General features: G+C 42.7%; 1 protein-coding gene across 1 annotated transcript in view; it reads left to right on the top strand.

Annotated features, from left to right (window-relative positions):
* Positions 1-18: 18 nt before the first annotated feature.
* LOC135072096 (stalled ribosome sensor GCN1) overlaps positions 19-19,164 on the top strand; it is a 56,596-nt gene continuing 37,450 nt past the window's right edge. Inside the window, 26 exon segments of the mRNA XM_063966047.1 lie at positions 19-120; positions 198-300; positions 814-1,009; positions 1,256-1,439; positions 1,824-1,988; positions 2,308-2,560; positions 4,033-4,211; positions 4,861-5,058; positions 5,942-6,103; positions 6,681-6,837; positions 7,417-7,749; positions 7,833-8,026; positions 8,264-8,442; positions 8,728-8,938; positions 9,507-9,730; positions 10,076-10,269; positions 10,304-10,444; positions 10,480-10,620; positions 10,655-10,795; positions 10,831-10,971; positions 11,006-11,146; positions 11,181-11,321; positions 11,356-11,496; positions 11,531-11,671; positions 12,314-12,472; positions 12,961-13,091. Coding sequence (XP_063822117.1) covers positions 106-120; positions 198-300; positions 814-1,009; positions 1,256-1,439; positions 1,824-1,988; positions 2,308-2,560; positions 4,033-4,211; positions 4,861-5,058; positions 5,942-6,103; positions 6,681-6,837; positions 7,417-7,749; positions 7,833-8,026; positions 8,264-8,442; positions 8,728-8,938; positions 9,507-9,730; positions 10,076-10,269; positions 10,304-10,444; positions 10,480-10,620; positions 10,655-10,795; positions 10,831-10,971; positions 11,006-11,146; positions 11,181-11,321; positions 11,356-11,496; positions 11,531-11,671; positions 12,314-12,472; positions 12,961-13,091 — 4,365 coding nt within the window. The 5' untranslated portion in view covers positions 19-105.

The following is a 19,164-nucleotide window of genomic DNA, read 5'->3' as shown; positions in this document are numbered from 1 at the left end:
TTTTGACATATATTTTTTTTAATCTGTAAAAGACGTGTTGGATGGACGTGTGGTAGAAGTGCATTTTGTAAAATCGTAAATTCTTTGAATGCATAAAACTGAAAAATGGCAGATTCTGAGGTAATAAAGGTCTTAATTTCTGTTGGAATGACCATTTATTGACTGGGCGCTCTATAACTCTCTTAAATTCTTTTCAGATACTGAAGAAATTGAAAGATATACCGTTTAGAATACAGACCGCAAGTTTGAAAGAAAGGCGTGCAGTTATTGAAGAAATACAGGATGTTTTATCAACACCAGGTAGCTGAAGTTATTAGCTGAAATGTTATTATGCTATTATTCTAAATATTTTCATATGTTTGTGCGTAAAAGCTGATATATTGGTACCGAAGGGGAGGGGGGTGTTGTCTAGCTTTATTGATCCATTACCTAGATATAACAGATTTCTAGATGCACTAGCTGTAACGATCGCTCATAGGAGCATCGAGTTCTTACTAAGGTGAGGCTATAACTTGAACCAGCTAGTACATTACAATAAAATATCAACTGCATGAAAAAGCAATTCTAACCTATAAACAGGTGTAAATATTTCGCAATATTATGTTAATATGATTAGAGCAAAATAGCATTGAGATTCATTAAACCACACACTCCATTTACATGTAGAAAAAATATTTTTAAATCTTTGTATTAAGTAAATTATTCTTAGTACACAGCAATATTATTACATACTACAGAACATAAACTAAAATATTTTTGTGTTAAAAAGTGTAAATAAGTACATACATTTACTATAATAACATCGTTACACAGGAATCACAGAGCCAGCAGTGCGTTTTGTGTGCCGCGTAGTGGTCTCGACCCTGCACCGGTATCGGGACTCTACATCCCAGTCATATGTAAAGGGCCTGCTGGCATACCTTGCTGTAAACCACCGTGAGTGGGTGCTGCGAAATTTGCTGCCACTCCTGCTCGATACATCTGAGCAGCTTCGCAATACTGCAACATCGTAAGTACAGTCAATCAGTAAATAATAAATTTTAATTTCCAAAATTCTAATATCTTAATATTTTCTGCTTAATCAGCTTAAATTCAAATATTTATTTGCATAATTAGGGATAATTTAGTACTGTGAATGAATTATTTGTACATATTATTGAGACACAATTAGCATGAAAATATATTTTGTTTGTATTTAATTAAATAAAAAAAATTGCCTGAACCAAGCATGAATATATTGAGCATATTTTTACAGTAAGAACATATGTCAGAGTGGGCTCTATGCACTGCGATGGTCAACCATAATAGTGGACGGTGCTCTGAAGGGCACTGAAGAAGATGGAGTGGACTACACCTCCCTTGTGCTGACACAAGCCAACCTGCTGGCTGTGGTCACTGCATATGGGGACAGCAAAAGGAATGACAAAGCCTATTCTATGGTAGGTTCTCTATTAGAAAATAAATTATAGCTTTTCTGTTGTATGGATGAAATCATTTTCTAGGAATTAAAATCACTGTCATTAGATTTACTTATTACTCTCACATTTTATTGACTCCACCTTGTGTGAGACACTTGTAATACAGTTCACCAGTGCTCTACCTCCCAAGTTGATTATAGAATGTTTAGTTTAGATGTGAAGATAAACTATTCAACATTAAATATTTAATAGCAAGGCAAAATCTTTCTACCTGCTATTATTTTAGAATAAGCGGGGGAGTGCAGCAATTACTTGTTTGAATGGAATGGAGTGTAGTTATTTCTACTATCACTAGACCACTATGTTTCCTAAGCAAATAGAGCACAAAATAAAACTTGTCTACAGTTGCACGCGTCATGGACCGCCATCGGCCCGGAGAAGCTGTCCAAGTGGACGGACGTGCTGATCGCGCAGCCGGCAGACGCGGGCGCGCACGTGTGCGTGGCGCTGGCTGCGCTGTGCCGCCATGCTGCAGATGAAGGCCACGAGGAAGATATCGCGAAACACAAGGTTTGTAAAGAAAATATTATTGTTAGCACACTCATAGAGCTGTGGCAAAAAAGTTTTTAAGTGGCAACCATAGACTGCAGATAAAATGCAGTGTGGATAGGCCTCTTACTTGTTGGACCCACGATTTAGTGAAGGTCGCGAGAAGAACCTAGATACAGGCAGAATAGAACCGGTCATTGTGTAAGTCCTTAAGGGAGGCCTTTGACAAGCAATGGACATCCTTTGTCTGAAACGACGATATTTGTATTGCAGATTTTTTGTTTGTTTGCATATTATGGCTTTTTATCTTCACCAATAAGACCAGTTTTTCTTGTTGCAGCCAAAAATGCTAGAGTGCTTCACAAAGAGCCTGATCAGCGTCAAAACCCGGCCGAACGCCAACTACATCCGCGGCTGCGGCGCGTTACTCCAACTCCTGGACCGGACGGAGGTGCACGAGGCGCTGCTGCCGGCTCTGCAGAAGGCCATGCTGCGGAGCCCCGAGACCATCGTGCAGGCCGTTGGCGAAGTACTGGATAACCTGCAGATATCCTTGGATGGCCCAGCTGTGGATATTGCTAAGAGCTTGATTGGTGAGCGAATAACTCAGTTATTCACACACGCGTCAATATGAGAAGGACGTGTTCTAGAGATTAGGATTTGGGATTGATGAATTTCAATAATCCGTGAGAAGATTGATCTAATGGCAGAAGATTTTGTGGGATTAAGTTCCTTGATAATACCAATTAATAGTTGCTGAGATTAATAGTCATGCCATTTGCAAACAAGAATCTGACTGCAGTTGCTCCTCAATTTATGTGAGGATGCAGTGTAGGTATTGCCTAGTAAGCTTTCAAGAAACCTATATCTTTAGAACAGACATTTGCGACATTAGCAATGACAAGCAAGCAGTTCTAGGCCTCTATTTGGGTCATTCCATAAAAATCTGTATATTTTCGACGTCATTTTGTCCGTAACTTTTTTAAGATGCTTTTGAATACTTTATTAGTGTAAATTATAGTTTATTAATTAATTATGTTATGTCTAAAAGGGCCAGTCACTTTATGCTTTATTTTAGGAGAAATTATAATTTTCAATTTTTTCATACTACATTACTCCTATTATGACTTCTAATAAAGTATAAAACTTATAACCTTAACATTTATAGATAAGTTAATATACATAATGTAGTTGTTTTGTTATTATCACTATATAAAAAACATCATTCCCTAACTAATAATTTAGTCCCAAGTGCCGTTTAAAGCTAGGGCCTGACGCTCTAGGGACTGACGATTTGGAGTAAAACTTAACACAAATGCAGATTAACTTTATATTATAAGATGCTTAATACGATGTGCCGAAAATAGCCAAAAAACCACACGTAAACACTAATTAAATTATATACAATTTCTTATTGTAATCAATAAAGCTACACAACTAGGGACTGACGAAGTGACTGGATTAACACATTTTTCCGCAACAACTGGCACGTTTGCACTAATTCAAAAAACGGCTACCGCAAAGCCAGTATGGTCTGAGGATAACTTCGTATCGTACTTTAAACTCAACTAAATGTCATTCACTCTAAATACATATTAAAGCGCAAAATTATAAAATCAGTGCGTGGCGAGGGAATGACGCTAAAAGCTGTAGACTCTTTTTCAACTAAAGAAAATCAAATTATTGTTTATTGAAACCGCAACATGTTAATAGAATTTGGTGTAATATACATTTAAATAGATTATTCGTTAATTAAAACAAAGGATAAAGTTGATGTTTTTATAAATGTGGGTCCCAAAACACAAACTTTTAGAGTACGGACATGCCTAGGGAATGACGTTTTGGGTCATTCAAAAGGAATTTAAGATGTTTTAAAAACAGTTTCAAAAAATATAAATGGGTGATGAATAAAGCACATTGCGAGCTGTTATTTAACAATTTTGGAATAAAATATTAACAAATATTTCATGTGAAATGTGGCGCGGACTAAGAGTTGACATATTTTTGTGGAATGACCCATTTATTTATTTTATTGTCTCTGAATATGACGTATGTTTCTCGGCAGCGAACCTGTGCTCAAAAGACGAGTGGGTGCGCTTGTCAGCGCAAGAAGCGCTGCGGCGGCTGGCGCGGCGCTGCGGACAGCGGGCGGCGGCGCGCGCGGCGCTGGCTCACGCCTTCGCCGAGTACCACGGCGCCGGCGGCAAGCGCGCTTCCAGCGAGGACAAGATCGCGCTGCTCAACGTGAGCCCACCCATCACTAGCTAGACTTGTAGGCGCTGCAAGCGCTGCGGCGGCTGGCGCGGCGCTGCGGACAGCGGGCGGTCGCCGAGTACCACGGCGCCGGCGGCAAGCGCGCCTCCAGCGAGGACAAGATCGCGCTGCTCAACGTGAGCCCACCCATCACTAGCTAGACTATCTTGTTTTCAGCTCCCATTGAGGCTGACTGAAGTGATAGAAATTTGCACTCACTAGGATAGTGCCACTGAAAAGTAAGGTATTGTCAATTGCGCAGTGGTGCCAACCGTTAAGTATCAAAATGATAGCCTTCAATATTTTGGAAATGAGGAGATCCGTAGGAGAACCAGAGTGACTGACATAGCCCGCAGAATCGCTAAAATCAAGTGGCAGTGGGCGGGGCACATAGCTCGAAGAGCAGATGGCCGCTGGGGCAGGAAAGTTCTTGAGTGGCGACCACGAGCCGGAAGACGTAGCGTGGGCAGGCCTCCCACCTTGTGAAGGTCGCGGGAGGTGTCTGGATGCGAGCGGCGCAGGACCGGTCTTTGTGGAAATCCTTGGGGGAGGCCTTTGTCCAGCAGTGGACGTCTTTCGGCTGAAACGACGACAATATTTTGTACTTACTTATTTTATTATTAAGATCCCTCTTTTGTAGGGCGTGGCCATCCTCAGCTCGCTGAACGTGTCGGCCGAAGACCGCGCGGCGCTGTTCGCGGAGGTGCTGGCGCAGACGGCGCGCGTGCTGGAGGGCGAGTCGCACGAGCGCACGCTGCTGGGCGCGCTGCACGCGCTGCGCGCCTGGCTGCCCGCGCTCGACGCCACGCTGCCCGACAAGCTGCTCGACATGTTCAAGGTACGCTCGGGGAGACTGGCTGGATGAAGGTCGTGATGTTTGACGCTCTTTGGGAAAGTAAGGCCTCAGCCTCGAACTTAGCGGGCAGCGGCGCGGGAGCGGCGGCGGGGCGGGAGCGGCAGGATCTTATGCGTAAAATCAAATAGACCGGTTCTCGAAAACAGCGGCGCCGGAGCGGGCAACGAGCGGGCAGCGGCGAGGGAGCAGGCAACGAGCGGGCAGCGCACTCCTTCTTTTGCCCACAATAAATCGAGCGTTAGGAATAAATTTGAATCGAAATAAAATTGTCGCCGTTGTTCAGACATTTCGTTTGCGAATAAAAACAAATATCTCGACAACACAACCCCGAACACAACACTTCGCCGCTAAAGCGCCGCGCGAGCTGCCCGCTTGTTTCGAGAACTGGTCTGCGTTGCCCGCCCCGCTCCCGCGCCGCCGCCGCTCCCGCCCCGCTGCCCGCTAAACTCGAGGCTGAGGCCTAAGGCTTGTGTGAAATTTTTCGCTCGGGAACACGGACGTAGGTAAGGAATTCCATGCATACTTAGGCCCTTTCCAGGATGCTTATACACGTCCCAAATATAGCTGGCCCTACCACCACTTCGACCATTTTGTTGACCATGTAAATTGTAAGGCCTCCCCCGCACTAGGATTTTTCGAACGTCGTCGTATCGCCAGCGCCTGCGCAGCGTCGATGCGGTACGCGCAGCGGCGCCACGACGCAAACGCTGAGCATAGCGGGATGCGTGACTTTTGAAAAAAGAAATGTGTTAACCCTGCGCCGCGGCGCCCTTGCTGCGTCGATGTTAGTGTGGGGAGGATTACTCGAATGTATCAAAAATTGGTTTTAAAAAAATGTTCTGACGTATTTAATTTCCTTTCACAGAAGAACTTATCAGCCAAGAACACGACGCAGACGGTGCGCATCGCGTACATGTCGCTGGTAGCCGCGGGCGTGCGAGCATGCGGCGTGTCGCAGCCGCAGCGCGACGGCCTGCTGCCCGCGCTGGCGCAAGCTGTCGAACGAGCTGCCCAGCAGCCATTGCAGGTGGGGATTCATTCGTTTCAGCCAAATGACGTCCACTGCTAGACAAAGGATTTCTACTAAGTCCTAGCGCCGCCCGCATCCAGGCACCTCCCGCACTCCTCACCAGATCGTCAGTGGGAGGCCTGCTTCCATTACGTCTTCCCGGCTATGGTCACTATTCGAGAACTTTTCAGTGGTAGTGGGCGGAGCACATGGCACAAGGTTTAAAAAAAGCTATGTACGAACAGGAAAGGGGCGGTTCGGCTCAATCACAAAAGCTTTTGAGCGGGAATCAATGTCGTAATCTCATAAAATTAATTCACTTCTTCATACAAAGTACCGATCAATCAATGAGGACTCTTGCCTCGCACACAAGCGCCTGCGCAGCCGCGCGCTGAAATTTCACTTAACGAAATAGACTATTTCAAGGCTACCCCTCAAAAGCGTCCTAGTGATGAAGAACGACGTGAACATTATTTTACAATAAAAAAAATTACGTATAGTAAACAGTATAACATAAAAACAACCCTCCTTCTGGCGCAGTCGGGTAAAAAGTCGCGTGAACATTTTTAAATTTGACAATGTTCTTCCTCCCCAGCACCTAGTAGTATGCGAAGGCATCGCGGCCATGCTGGCTCTAGTCTTACTGGACACGGCGCGCACGCTGCCGGGCGCGAGCACGTGGGCGGCGCTGGCGCACGCGTCCAAGCACGTGCTGCTGCACGAGCGCGCGCTGGCCGCCGCGCCCGACGACGGTAACCACCTACTCGCTTCAAACTTAGATCATTGTCACGCGATGTTTGTTCCGTTTATGTTCATCTCCCCCTTTTTCACTTGTTATTTAGGATGTCAGTTTGCAATCGCTTTCTTAAATTTTTATAGCGTAAAATTCGACGCTAATCAACATTATCCACCATCTGTTAAAAAAACAGAGCTACGGAGCTATAAATCAAATCAAATATAAAGTTTTAAACAGTTTTTTTTTATTCTAATCATCTACATCATGAGTTTATAGATTCGATTCTAATATTCCACAACTATATGGCATAAATCTTTCACGAATGCACTTGATCAAATTGTAGTTATTCTCTTCCTACGAATTAGTGATCTCAATGTCTACATAATTTATTTTTCTTCGTCGATACTTGTCTTTTGTTACGGTATTAACATCTGTGTAAATTAACTGTATTATTTTAATATACTTATTTGCCTGAATGTTATTGATGCAATCCGAATGAATGCACGATGTAGGTAATACCGCTTACTGTCGTAGCCCATTCATTATTTTTTTGTTTACACTGCCGGGTTGCACTATAACATTTACCCCTTTATAGTCCTAATACAGGTGGTGTTGCTATGCAGAACAGTATTGGAAAAGTACTCAGTAGTGGCAGAAGAGAAGAATTCTCCTGTGTATAGAGCATTTATACTAGTCTTACTATCGCCAATCAAGTCAGTCCGCGACGCGGCCTTAGAACAAGCCAGATCATTACTAGCAAATCAAGAAAGAGCCCTATTGGCTAGGTATTTAGTGTTAAAATTAAATGAAATTTTGGAGGAAGGAAAGATATTCGTTTCCAAAGAGAAATCACCCCCAGAAGAGAAGGGAACAGATGTTACAGGGAAGATGATATTAGATTGTGTTCAAGCGTTGTGTTCATATAAAGGTAAGGACTGTTTGAACCTTTTTATGTGAGATATGAATCACTTGTCTACAATCAGTTTGACTAAAGTGAACATTTCTTTTCAGATTACTCAAAGGAAGACACGGAAAGTCTGGCTCTCGACATTCTACCGTCCTGCCACCACCCTCTAGTCGTGGCGATAAGCAAACGGGCGTGGCAAAAAGTTTGCGTGTATCTACGCCTGGATCCCGAAGTACTAGTTGACACACATTCTAAGAAATTGATCAATTTATATGTGACTGGATATACTCCTACCGAGGTAAGCTACCTAGATTGTGGACTTTCTTAGTTACGTTCAACCATTTGCTTTACGAGACATGGATGTCAATGACCTTTCATACCTAGGTATGATTTCGAGATGTACCAGGAGCTCAGAAATATTTACGGTACCTAGTTTGTGCAATGCAAATACATACAATCACCAAGTTTTAACCATAAGTGTTACTTTTTTATTCCAATGATCGAACTCAAAGTACAATAAGCTTTATTTTTGCAGACGATGTCAAATCTGGTGACCACGCTAGTACGCACAAACGCGGAGGCTATAGCTGGCGACGCGCTACAGGTGGCGCTAGACGCGCTAGTGGATCCGGAACTACTGCGCGTCACGAGGGTAGAGTACTTTACCTACCTCACGCCCGACGGGGAGCTCTACGACAAGAGCTCCGTGCCTGGGTAAGTAATGTTTTTTCGGGGACTGGGAAGTCTTTAGTCTTGTCCGACCTCCCGCGTTTTCGGTTATTTGGGGGACTTTGTACGGGGTACTTTTAGTTCTCTGTATGCGTTATTCGATACAGTTTGATCAATATTGATGGACATAAAAGTACCTCGTAGATACTTCCTCGTCTGCGCAGATCTTTATTCCACACTTTCTAATAAAATATCTGTCACATGACATGTTTTTTGTAAATCTCAGATGTCACAAAACAGAGCAAAGTTGATTGTTACTTCATATTTCAGTAATGACGACAACAAAGAGATGAACCTAAAGCGCGAAAGCAAAGCGTATAGCTACAAGGAGCAGTTAGAAGAATTACAGCTGCGGCGCGAACTTGAAGAGAAGATGCGCAAGCAGGGCAAGACCAAGGAGGCGCCGCTCACCGCTAAGCAGAAGGAAGCCATCAAGGCGCAGCTCGCCAAGGAGAGCGTCATCCGACAGAAGCTCAGCGCGGTAAGATGATGTCCACATCACTTGTACAGCTACAAGGAGCAGTTACAGGAGCTGTAGCTGCAACAAGTTCTGTATTTTTAGGGAGAAATATAGGTGATGCAACGCGCCAATCATAACATCAAAACTATGATGGAGCTGGAAACATAGATTTTTTGGATAGATCTAGTTTATTCTGTAACCTATTATTTATACCGTCTGATATGGACCTCGTGAAACACTTTTAACATTAGGATCAATAACCAGTTTTTCGATATCTAGTTTAGAAACAATCAAGTGAGATCACTTATTGTTTCTACCCTGTATAATAAATTGAGTGTCATATCAATGCCATAGGCTGGTTTTAGTGTCACGCGGACTGTTAGTGCGGATCGCTCCGCACAGCCGATCTGTATGAACTGCTAGGGAGCGGAGCGGTTCCTCCGGACCGCATTACTTTCAAACGCCCCCCAGAAGTTCATACAGATTGGCCGTGCGGAGCGGGTCCGCACCGGACGGTCCGCGTGACACTAAAACCAGCCTTAGTTCTTTCATAAAATAAAATTAAAATTGACTTTCGTCTCTTTTGCAGCTAAACGCACGCGTGGTGGTAGCGGCGGAGCTGTTAGAAGCAGTGCGCGCAGGCAGCGCTTTGGCACTGGCCGCGCGCGCGCGACTTTTGGTGTGGGCTCTGATAGGCGCACTGCGCTCGCCGCTGGCTGCGCCGCGCCTGCTGTCTGCGTTGTGTGCGCTGCGCCCCGCGTTGCTGCCAAGGCATACCGTTGTGGGAGACACGGTCGCCAGGTTCACTATCAGGTATGTTAAAACACGATAACGGTGATAGGAAGTTACTGTCACCATTGCGGTCTTCAGTCATGCGTGTCTTGAAGAGTGGACGCGTCGTGGGCTGGTGGTTTCGTCGTGATAGTAGACACCAAGTTGATTACTTATGTATTGTATTCATCATAGCGTATAAAAGAGTATGAAGTCTTATCAAGTGTTCGCTAAAGAAAGTAAATTGAAAAACACCCAACTTGTTGACAAACCAGAAAGAATACAATACAGATTCATAAATCTTAATTCTTGACAAAATGAGAAAACTATCTGGTTGAATACATGAATTGCTGACCTTTAAGTCTAAAATACTCGTTTGTTTTTCAGACTACACAATCCTCAATGCGACTTAGACCCGAGCTGGGAGGAGGAGGACCTAGACAAGGGCACCATCCGCGCCATCAACCTAGTCCACTCAGTGACGGCGGGCGTCAAGGTGTCGGACGATGAGGATGCGCCGCCGCCCGAAAACTACTTCACCGCGCCCGGCTTCTGCTATGTGTTCCCGTTGCTCAAGCAAGGTACGTGGTCTACACGACCTCCGATATGACTTAGACAAGGGCACCATCCGCGCCATCAACCTAGTCCACTCAGTGACGGCGGGCGTCAAGGTGTCGGACGACGAGGACGCGCCGCCGCCAGACAACTACTTCACCGCGCCTGGCTTCTGCTATGTGTTCCCGTTGCTCAAGCAAGGTACGTGGAGTACACATCCCCCCAACGTGACTTAGACAAGGGCACCATCCGCGCCATCAACCTAGTCCACTCAGTGACGGCGGGCGTCAAGGTGTCGGACGACGAGGACGCGCCGCCGCCAGACAACTACTTCACCGCGCCTGGCTTCTGCTACGTGTTCCCGTTGCTCAAGCAAGGTACGTGGTCTACACGACCTCCGATATGACTTAGACAAGGGCACCATCCGCGCCATCAACCTAGTCCACTCAGTGACGGCGGGCGTCAAGGTGTCGGACGACGAGGACGCGCCGCCGCCAGACAACTACTTCACCGCGCCTGGCTTCTGCTATGTGTTCCCGTTGCTCAAGCAAGGTACGTGGAGTACACATCCCCCCAACGTGACTTAGACAAGGGCACCATCCGCGCCATCAACCTAGTCCACTCAGTGACGGCGGGCGTCAAGGTGTCGGACGACGAGGACGCGCCGCCGCCAGACAACTACTTCACCGCGCCTGGCTTCTGCTACGTGTTCCCGTTGCTCAAGCAAGGTACGTGGTCTACACGACCTCCAGTATGACTTAGACACGGGCACCATCCGCGCCATCAACCTGGTGCACTCGGTGACGGCGGGCGTTAAGGTGTCTGACGACGAGGACGCGCCGCCGCCCGAAAACTACTTCACCGCGCCTGGCTTCTGCTACGTGTTCCCGTTGCTTAAGCAAGGTACGTAGTCTACACGACCTCCAGTATGACTTAGACAAGGGCACCATCCGCGCCATCAACCTAGTCCACTCAGTGACGGCGGGCGTCAAGGTGTCGGACGACGAGGACGCGCCGCCGCCAGACAACTACTTCACCGCGCCCGGCTTCTGCTATGTGTTCCCGTTGCTCAAGCAAGGTACGTGGTTTACACGACCTCCAGTGTGACTTAGACAAGGGCACCATCCGCGCCATCAACCTGGTGCACTCGGTGACGGCGGGCGTTAAGGTGTCTGACGACGAGGACGCGCCGCCGCCCGAAAACTACTTCACCGCGCCTGGCTTCTGCTACGTGTTCCCGTTGCTTAAGCAAGGTACGTAGTCTACACGACCTCCAGTATGACTTAGACAAGGGCACCATCCGCGCCATCAACCTAGTCCACTCAGTGACGGCGGGCGTCAAGGTGTCGGACGACGAGGACGCGCCGCCGCCAGACAACTACTTCACCGCGCCTGGCTTCTGCTACGTGTTCCCGTTGCTTAAGCAAGGTACGTGGTCTACACGACCTCCAGTATGACTTAGACAAGGGCATAATCCGCGCCTTAATCTCTTGCATTCAGTACGGACGGGCATCAAGGCAGTTTTTAGGGTTCCGTAGCCAAATGGCAAAAAACGGAACCCTTATTAAATTTTACAGTTGGCACCACTGGCGAGTGACAGGACCTTACACTACAATGCTAACGGGTGATCGATAAAACGATAGACCCTCATTGGCTTTTCGGAGTCAATTAAATTAAATCTGCATCATTTGTCTATTTTTCATTTAATCTTATCCGGATCATGCACTGGACCTGTTGATTTCAGAAATAAAAGTTTCGTATTAGTGGCAATTTTTTTAAAAGTTATTTTGAGGATCGGTAGCTTATTTCGTACAATGAGGGCTATCGTTTTAGCGCTCACCAGTTAGCGGCACTGTAGAGTAAGGTCCTGTCACTTGCTAGTAGCGAAGACAGTGGCACCAACTGGTGAGCGCTAAAGTGGTAGGAGGACTATCGCATTTGCACTCATCAAGATGGCGCCACTGTAGAGTAAGGTCCTGTCAATCGCCAGGGGTACCAACTGTTAAGTATAAAAACGATAGCCCTCATTAACACTACGCGCTTCGTAATATAGCTGTAACTTGCTTGCAGGGCTAACGCGCACGGCGACGCGCGCCGACGAGGCCGCCATGATCAGCGGGCTGGGCGTGATCGCGCACCACGCCGCGCTGCGCGAGAGCGCCGACCCCATGCTGAGGCCCGAGCTCTTCCCCATCGACCACATGTTCCGGCTGCTGATCGACCTTATCAGTAAGTGTTTTTTTCTGACTATTTTATGGCAATTTTTTTAATTATATCACGTCAAATATCAAAGTTGCATACATTTCTCAAAGATTCAAAGATTATTTATTCACCGAGATAATGTGGGACAATAAAATATGTGGTCTTAAATTAAAAAGAGATGCAGCTTATCTCACCAGCGTAGCTGGCATGTGAATTTGTGCATAAAAAATCATTATTATAAATTACAATTATAATTTCAATTCTCAATTATTTCTTTTTGACTGCCGTATACATTGCATGGGAATCAAAACAGGCTATATGACACATTACAAATCACAGTTTTCTTGTGGCTTTAGATATTGTTTCTTCATAATCACTACCTCAGTTTACTGACGTCTACCGATAGTCTCGCTACCAGAACATTCCTCGGTAACATTTGAATGCCTTCCATCCAAAGTTCTGCTTCATTTAGGACCAAATGGTGTAGTGTATATTAATTGATGAACTTTATGTAGGTAACAGCACCGGGCGCGTGCAGACAGCGTGTACGGTGGCGCTGTTAGAGACAGCGCGTTGTGCGGCGCGTGGCGGCCTCACCACCGATGATGTGTCTTGCCTGTTGGCTGGCTTACAGAACCCGCTTGATGTAAGTGCGCGCCACTTGTCAAATTATTTCCAAATAGGGCTTTATGTATTTATTTCACTTAAATTACTTTCGCTGCAAATGAAAAATCGTCAGTTCAAAATGGAATCTGACCCACAGAAAATAAGTTTATTTTATTATTACTACTGACACGATTTTATCTTATAGACTTGCAGATTTATAGATATACTAGCGGCCGCCCGAGACTTCGTACGCGTGGATCCCGTTTTACCCCCTTAGGGACGGAATTTCGTAAAATCCTTTCTTAGCGGATGCCTACGTCATAACATCTCCCTGCATGCCAAAGGACAGTGCCAATCCATGTATGGAAGTTGGACCAAGTGCTGCCCAGAATGAAACTATAGTGCATTTTGTTCCTCAGGCCAATACTAATTTGTAAACCGGAGCGCACTGAAATCTATCCCTGGAGTTAAGAGAAAAAAAGAGTTTTGTTTGGAATTATTTACATACAAAATATCATCGATGTATACCTACTACGCATAAGATTTCGCGATTTTGGCATTAAATAACACTCGTTATGTTGAACTTAACCATACTGCATCCGTACACCTTACTTTAGTACGACTTTGACATTATTTATAAGCGATCAAGCGCTGTTGCAGTAGTTTGGTTAGTTGACCGAAATTAATTATTTCTAAAATAGAGCAAGAAGTTTTAGCTTACAATAACTTCAATAATCGATTGTAATACACCAATAAATTGATTTTTCGCAAGGATAGAGAACTAAAACTTCTTGATTCATTTTGGAAATAATGATTTCTGTCAAGTAACCAAACTATTGCAACAGCGCTAGATCGCTTATAAAGAATGTCTAAGTCGCACTAAAGTAAGGTGTACGGATGCAGTATGGTTAAGTTCAACATAGCGAGTGTTATTTAATGCCAAAATCGCGAAATCTTATGCGTAGTACGTATACATCGATGATATTTTGTATGTAAATATTTCAAAACAAAACTCTTTTTTTTCTCTTAACTCCAGTAGGCCTAAGATGCGCGCATCGACAATGACATGATATGATAAGACAATTTTCGATCACGTAGATAATTTTATCATTTTCCCTAACATGGGACCATCGATAGAAAAGTCTATCGACCGCTATCGCGTGATAACCCAATTGTTGCCATATTAAGAAAAATTTGCGTTATTATAATAATAATAATAATAATAATAATAATAATAATAATAATAAGCCCCCCATAGTCCAACCTTTCGTCCGAGCTCGACCAACTGTAGCCACGTGGGGGGCGGACACTCGCAATGAAATTACCATGCGAGTGACCAACAAGGCAAGGGCAAACCCATTAATATGGAGCTACGTTCACGTAAATTACTGAGAATGCCGCTTCCCGGGGGCGAGCGCCGGGGCGCACCTGGAGCCGACGCTGGGTGCTACAGCATGCGAACCGTCGGTGGCGAGGAGTTGAGCAGGCGGGCTCTCGCTGGGAATCAACCCGAAGTTACTACAGCCGATACAATAGACCAGCAATCTGAATGTTCATCATCTTTATCCAATACCCCATTTCAATCAGTTGCAACTAGTCCATCAGACAAATTTGCATCATATAGAAGTTCCCCAACAGATTCAACAACTAGTAGTATGCTACTGGAGGATGTTGTGCAGAAGACATCTTTAGTCGCCAATTCTGCATCCACTTCCAGAAGCTTAACAGTGCGCAGGAGATGGAATAATAATATGAACGAGTACATCCTACGCACCTATTTGCAGATTACACGATTAGAAACAGATACAAAAGGATATCTACCGACATTGCATACCCTATTTATTACTAAATTCCCTGAAATGTTTGACGTCAGTAGACAGAGAGTAGGAGATCAACGGAGGGCTATTGTGCTTAAAAAACTATTATCACAAACAAGTATCAACAAAATTTATGAAGAAGTTAGGAAAGAACTTGAAGTATCACAGACTACACAAGATTATAATGTTCAAGCAGCAAATAATAAAACAATAAGCAGTGAAACATACGCATCAATTACCAGAAGAAATACTCAAACTACTGATAACACATCACGGACTCGTATGAGATGGACAACGGAGTATAACGAGGCAATTATACGGGCATATTATAAAATCACAAAACTGGAGACAAACCAAACAGCGTATAGACAGTTACTTCACCAAAGCTTTATCGAGAAATTCCCACACCTTGCGCATCTGTCGGAGCAGAGAATTTCTGACCAAAAGCGACTTATATTAGCTAATAACTACATACAAAAACATAGACTAAACATCATAAAACAAGAAGTTGCGAAAGAACTAGAAGAGTCTGAAAATCAAACGAATGAATTTCAATCTCTATCAATAGATTACAGTCATGAAAATATCAACGCTACAGGCCTACACACACAAAGTCCAGTAACAACATCATACACTATTGATAATTCATTAAATCTCTGTCTTTCTTCACCAAATACACAGCAACAAACATACACATCACAGTCAAACCTTAATAATAGCAATATACAATTACAAACAGAAGATCAGCCTATTAATCAAAATGAAAATTCCTTAGAAACTCAATTAGTAAATCAATTACAAGAAACTTGGACAGAATATGCGCAAATGGATCCCGAAACACGACCAAAAATACCAAAACTTAAAGAAAGTAAAGAACTATACCGGCTAGTAAATTTTTTTAATACTAACATTCTGAAAAATTTTTTCGACATTGATTCTGATATTACACACATACATACACTTATATACTGTAGTGCAATAGTTATCAGCCGGCAACTAGGTTATAAAATAGACGTTAATCCACCAACTTACAAAAAAAAGTTTGATAAGCCGACGTGGCAAATTAGACTAGAAAAAGACATTGCAGTTTTGAGACAAGATATAGGTAGATTATCGCAGTACATTAATGGCAATCGATCTCGGAAGTTAGTAACAAAGGTAGAAAAAATATTAAAGAATAATTCAAAACACTCAACACACGAAAACAATAACCGCACACCACAAGATACCTTAGATACCTTAAAACAAAAACTGGCACTGAAATCACAGAGACTGGCACGATATTTAAAAGCATTGAAGAGGAAAAATGACAATAGATTATTTACAAACAACGAAAAAGGCTTTTACAGATCACTCAGTCATAACAGCTACAATATAACAGAAGATAATGCTTTACCAGCTGAAGAAGAACTTACACATTATTGGAAGGATTTATGGGAGAAGTATCAAGATCATAATGAAGATGCACAATGGGTGAAAGAAGAAGAGAAAAGATGGGATGGTATAAATGAAATGGAGTTTTTAGAGATAACTAGAGAAGACATAGAGATAATAACTGGAAAAACAAAAAATTGGAAAGCTGCTGGGCTAGACGGAATCCAAAACTTTTGGTACAAAAAAATGTTTGCTCTACACGAAGTTTTAGCAAAGCGAGTCACAAATTTGATTAAAAGCGAAGAAGAACTACCGCTGTTTGTAACTAAAGGAATCACACACCTCCTGCCAAAAGGTTCGGATACGTCTAACCCTTCACAATACAGACCCATAACATGCCTTACTACGTTGTACAAGTTAATCACGTCATGCATAACATCTAAAATCAATAGACATATCGAAGAACACAACATTCTAGCTGAAGAACAGAAAGGCTGCCGTCAAAACCACAAAGGATGTAAAGAACAATTAACAATCGACCAAGCAATACTTAAACATGCACATAAATACAATAAAGATTTACATGTAACATATATTGATTATAAAAAAGCTTTTGACAGTGTCCCTCATTCTTGGCTGATTCGTGTGCTACAAATTTATAAAATTAATCCTACAATAATAACCTTCCTGGAAGATGCCATGACTAAATGGAAAACTATGTTATCTTTATCTACAAAAAATACTAAAATTAGTACTGGTGAAATACAAATTCGTAATGGCATTTTCCAGGGAGACTCATTGAGTCCTTTGTGGTTTTGTTTGGCGTTAAACCCACTATCTGCATTATTAAATAATTCTGAGAGAGGCTATAACCTAACCAAGCAAACAAAAATAACACACTTAATGTACGTCGATGATATAAAACTATTTTCAAATTCAAATGAAGACATGAGACACCTAGTAGAATTGACAGCTAATTTTAGTGATGATATACATATGACGTTTGGGGTAGAAAAATGCAAAACGTTACACATTCAAAAAGGTAAAATAATAGCGGGAGACTATAATATACAGGAAGACTTAAATATAACAGCAATGACTACGGAGGATACCTATAAGTACTTAGGGATTAAACAAAATAGATATATTAACCATACACAAATAAAAAAAGATCTTACTGGTGAATACATACGTCGAGTTGAACTAATATGTAGGAAGCAACTTAATTCCAAAAATCTTTTCAAAGCACTAAATACATACGCGATACCGATCTTAACTTACTCGTTCGGAGTTATCAAATGGACAGCTACAGATATAACAAACTTACAAATCAAAACTAGAACAACATTAACTAAAAACAAATATTTGCACCCAAAATCAGCAATAGAACGAATGTCAATTAAAAGATACAAAGGTGGAAGAGGATTAGTAGACCTAAAAATACTGTGGCAAAGTCAAATAAACAGTCTTAGAGATTTCTTTTATACAAAATCAAATAGTCCCATTCACAAGGCAGTTATAGAATCAGACGAAAACTTGACCCCACTTAACCTCTTGGATACAGATAAGATCTATCAGACATCACAGCAAGCAGAGCAGGAAAAAATAGAGACATGGCGAAGAAAACAATTACATGGCAGACACATACACGATCTAGAGCAACCTCATGTAGACACTGAGGCTTCTAACAAATGGCTTAAAATTGGTTATTTGTTCCCTGAGACTGAAGGTTTTTTAATAAGCATTCAAGATCAGGTTATAAATACCAAAAATTACAGGAAGCACATAATAAAAGACCCCAATTCACAGGATGACCGCTGTCGAAAATGCCATAGATACCCGGAAACCATTCAACACATCATAAATGCATGCCCATTACTAACCCAAAATGATTATACACACCGGCATAACCAAATCGCTCACTATGTTCACCAGAAATTAGCTATTAAACATAAACTGATTTCCGAAAAATCTAAACCATATTACCAATATGAACCGAAGTCTGTGCTGGAGAGTCCCAGTTACAGAATGTACTTTGACCGAGCCATCTTGACAGACCGCACCATTCATTGCAATAGACCCGACATCACCTTGGTAGACAAAGTTAATAAGATTGCATTTCTAATAGATGTAGCAGTACCTAACACCCATAACATCAAAAATACTATTTCGGAAAAAATACATAAATATTCAGAATTAAAAGAAGAGATAATCAGAATTTGGAAGCTTAACAAAGTGTACATTGTGCCACTGGTGCTCTCCAGCACTGGAGTCATACCTAATCATCTGCTTAATAGCCTTAAAGTTATAGATCTCCACGAAAATTGTTATATCACGATGCAGAAAGCGGCAATACTGAACACCTGCCGTATAGTGAGGCGGTTCCTACAGGATGAACCAACTATTAATGTAACAGGTGGTATTTCATAAATCTATGGATCAGATACTTGGCTTGGCCCGTATCTGGTCTAACTCTTACCAGCATTAATGCTGAGATAAAATATATTTACATATAATAATAATTATGTTGGCCAACCTTGAAATATTTTAGCTCATTCGTTCAATCTCGTTCATTTCTGCTATTAATTCGGCTAAAACACATATCCTAAAGCAGTGAGAACGTCATTAAAAAAAAGTTATGTCAAATTTGTTGACATTACATGACTGCTTGATTGTATTGATTGTTTATTGTATCATTGTATTTGTGTTTTTAAAAGGACATTGGGAACTTTAATATGAGAAATTGCCCCACGGCGGACAAAGATGAAACGTATTTTATTTCAAAGCTTTATACTTATAGGTATATTCACTTAAAGCGCTATGTTGTGAGATATGGGAATTCTGAGATATGACGAGTCTAAGTTGAAAATATATTTGTCTAAAATGATTTGACATTTTTACATGTTATGTTGTTTGGCATTG

The sequence above is a fragment of the Ostrinia nubilalis genome, chromosome 5 (genome assembly GCF_963855985.1).
Source record: "Ostrinia nubilalis chromosome 5, ilOstNubi1.1, whole genome shotgun sequence".
NCBI lineage: Eukaryota > Metazoa > Arthropoda > Insecta > Lepidoptera > Crambidae > Ostrinia > Ostrinia nubilalis.
The sequence above is the reverse complement of the archived record's forward strand: the minus strand, read 5'-3'. Positions and strand labels throughout refer to the sequence as shown.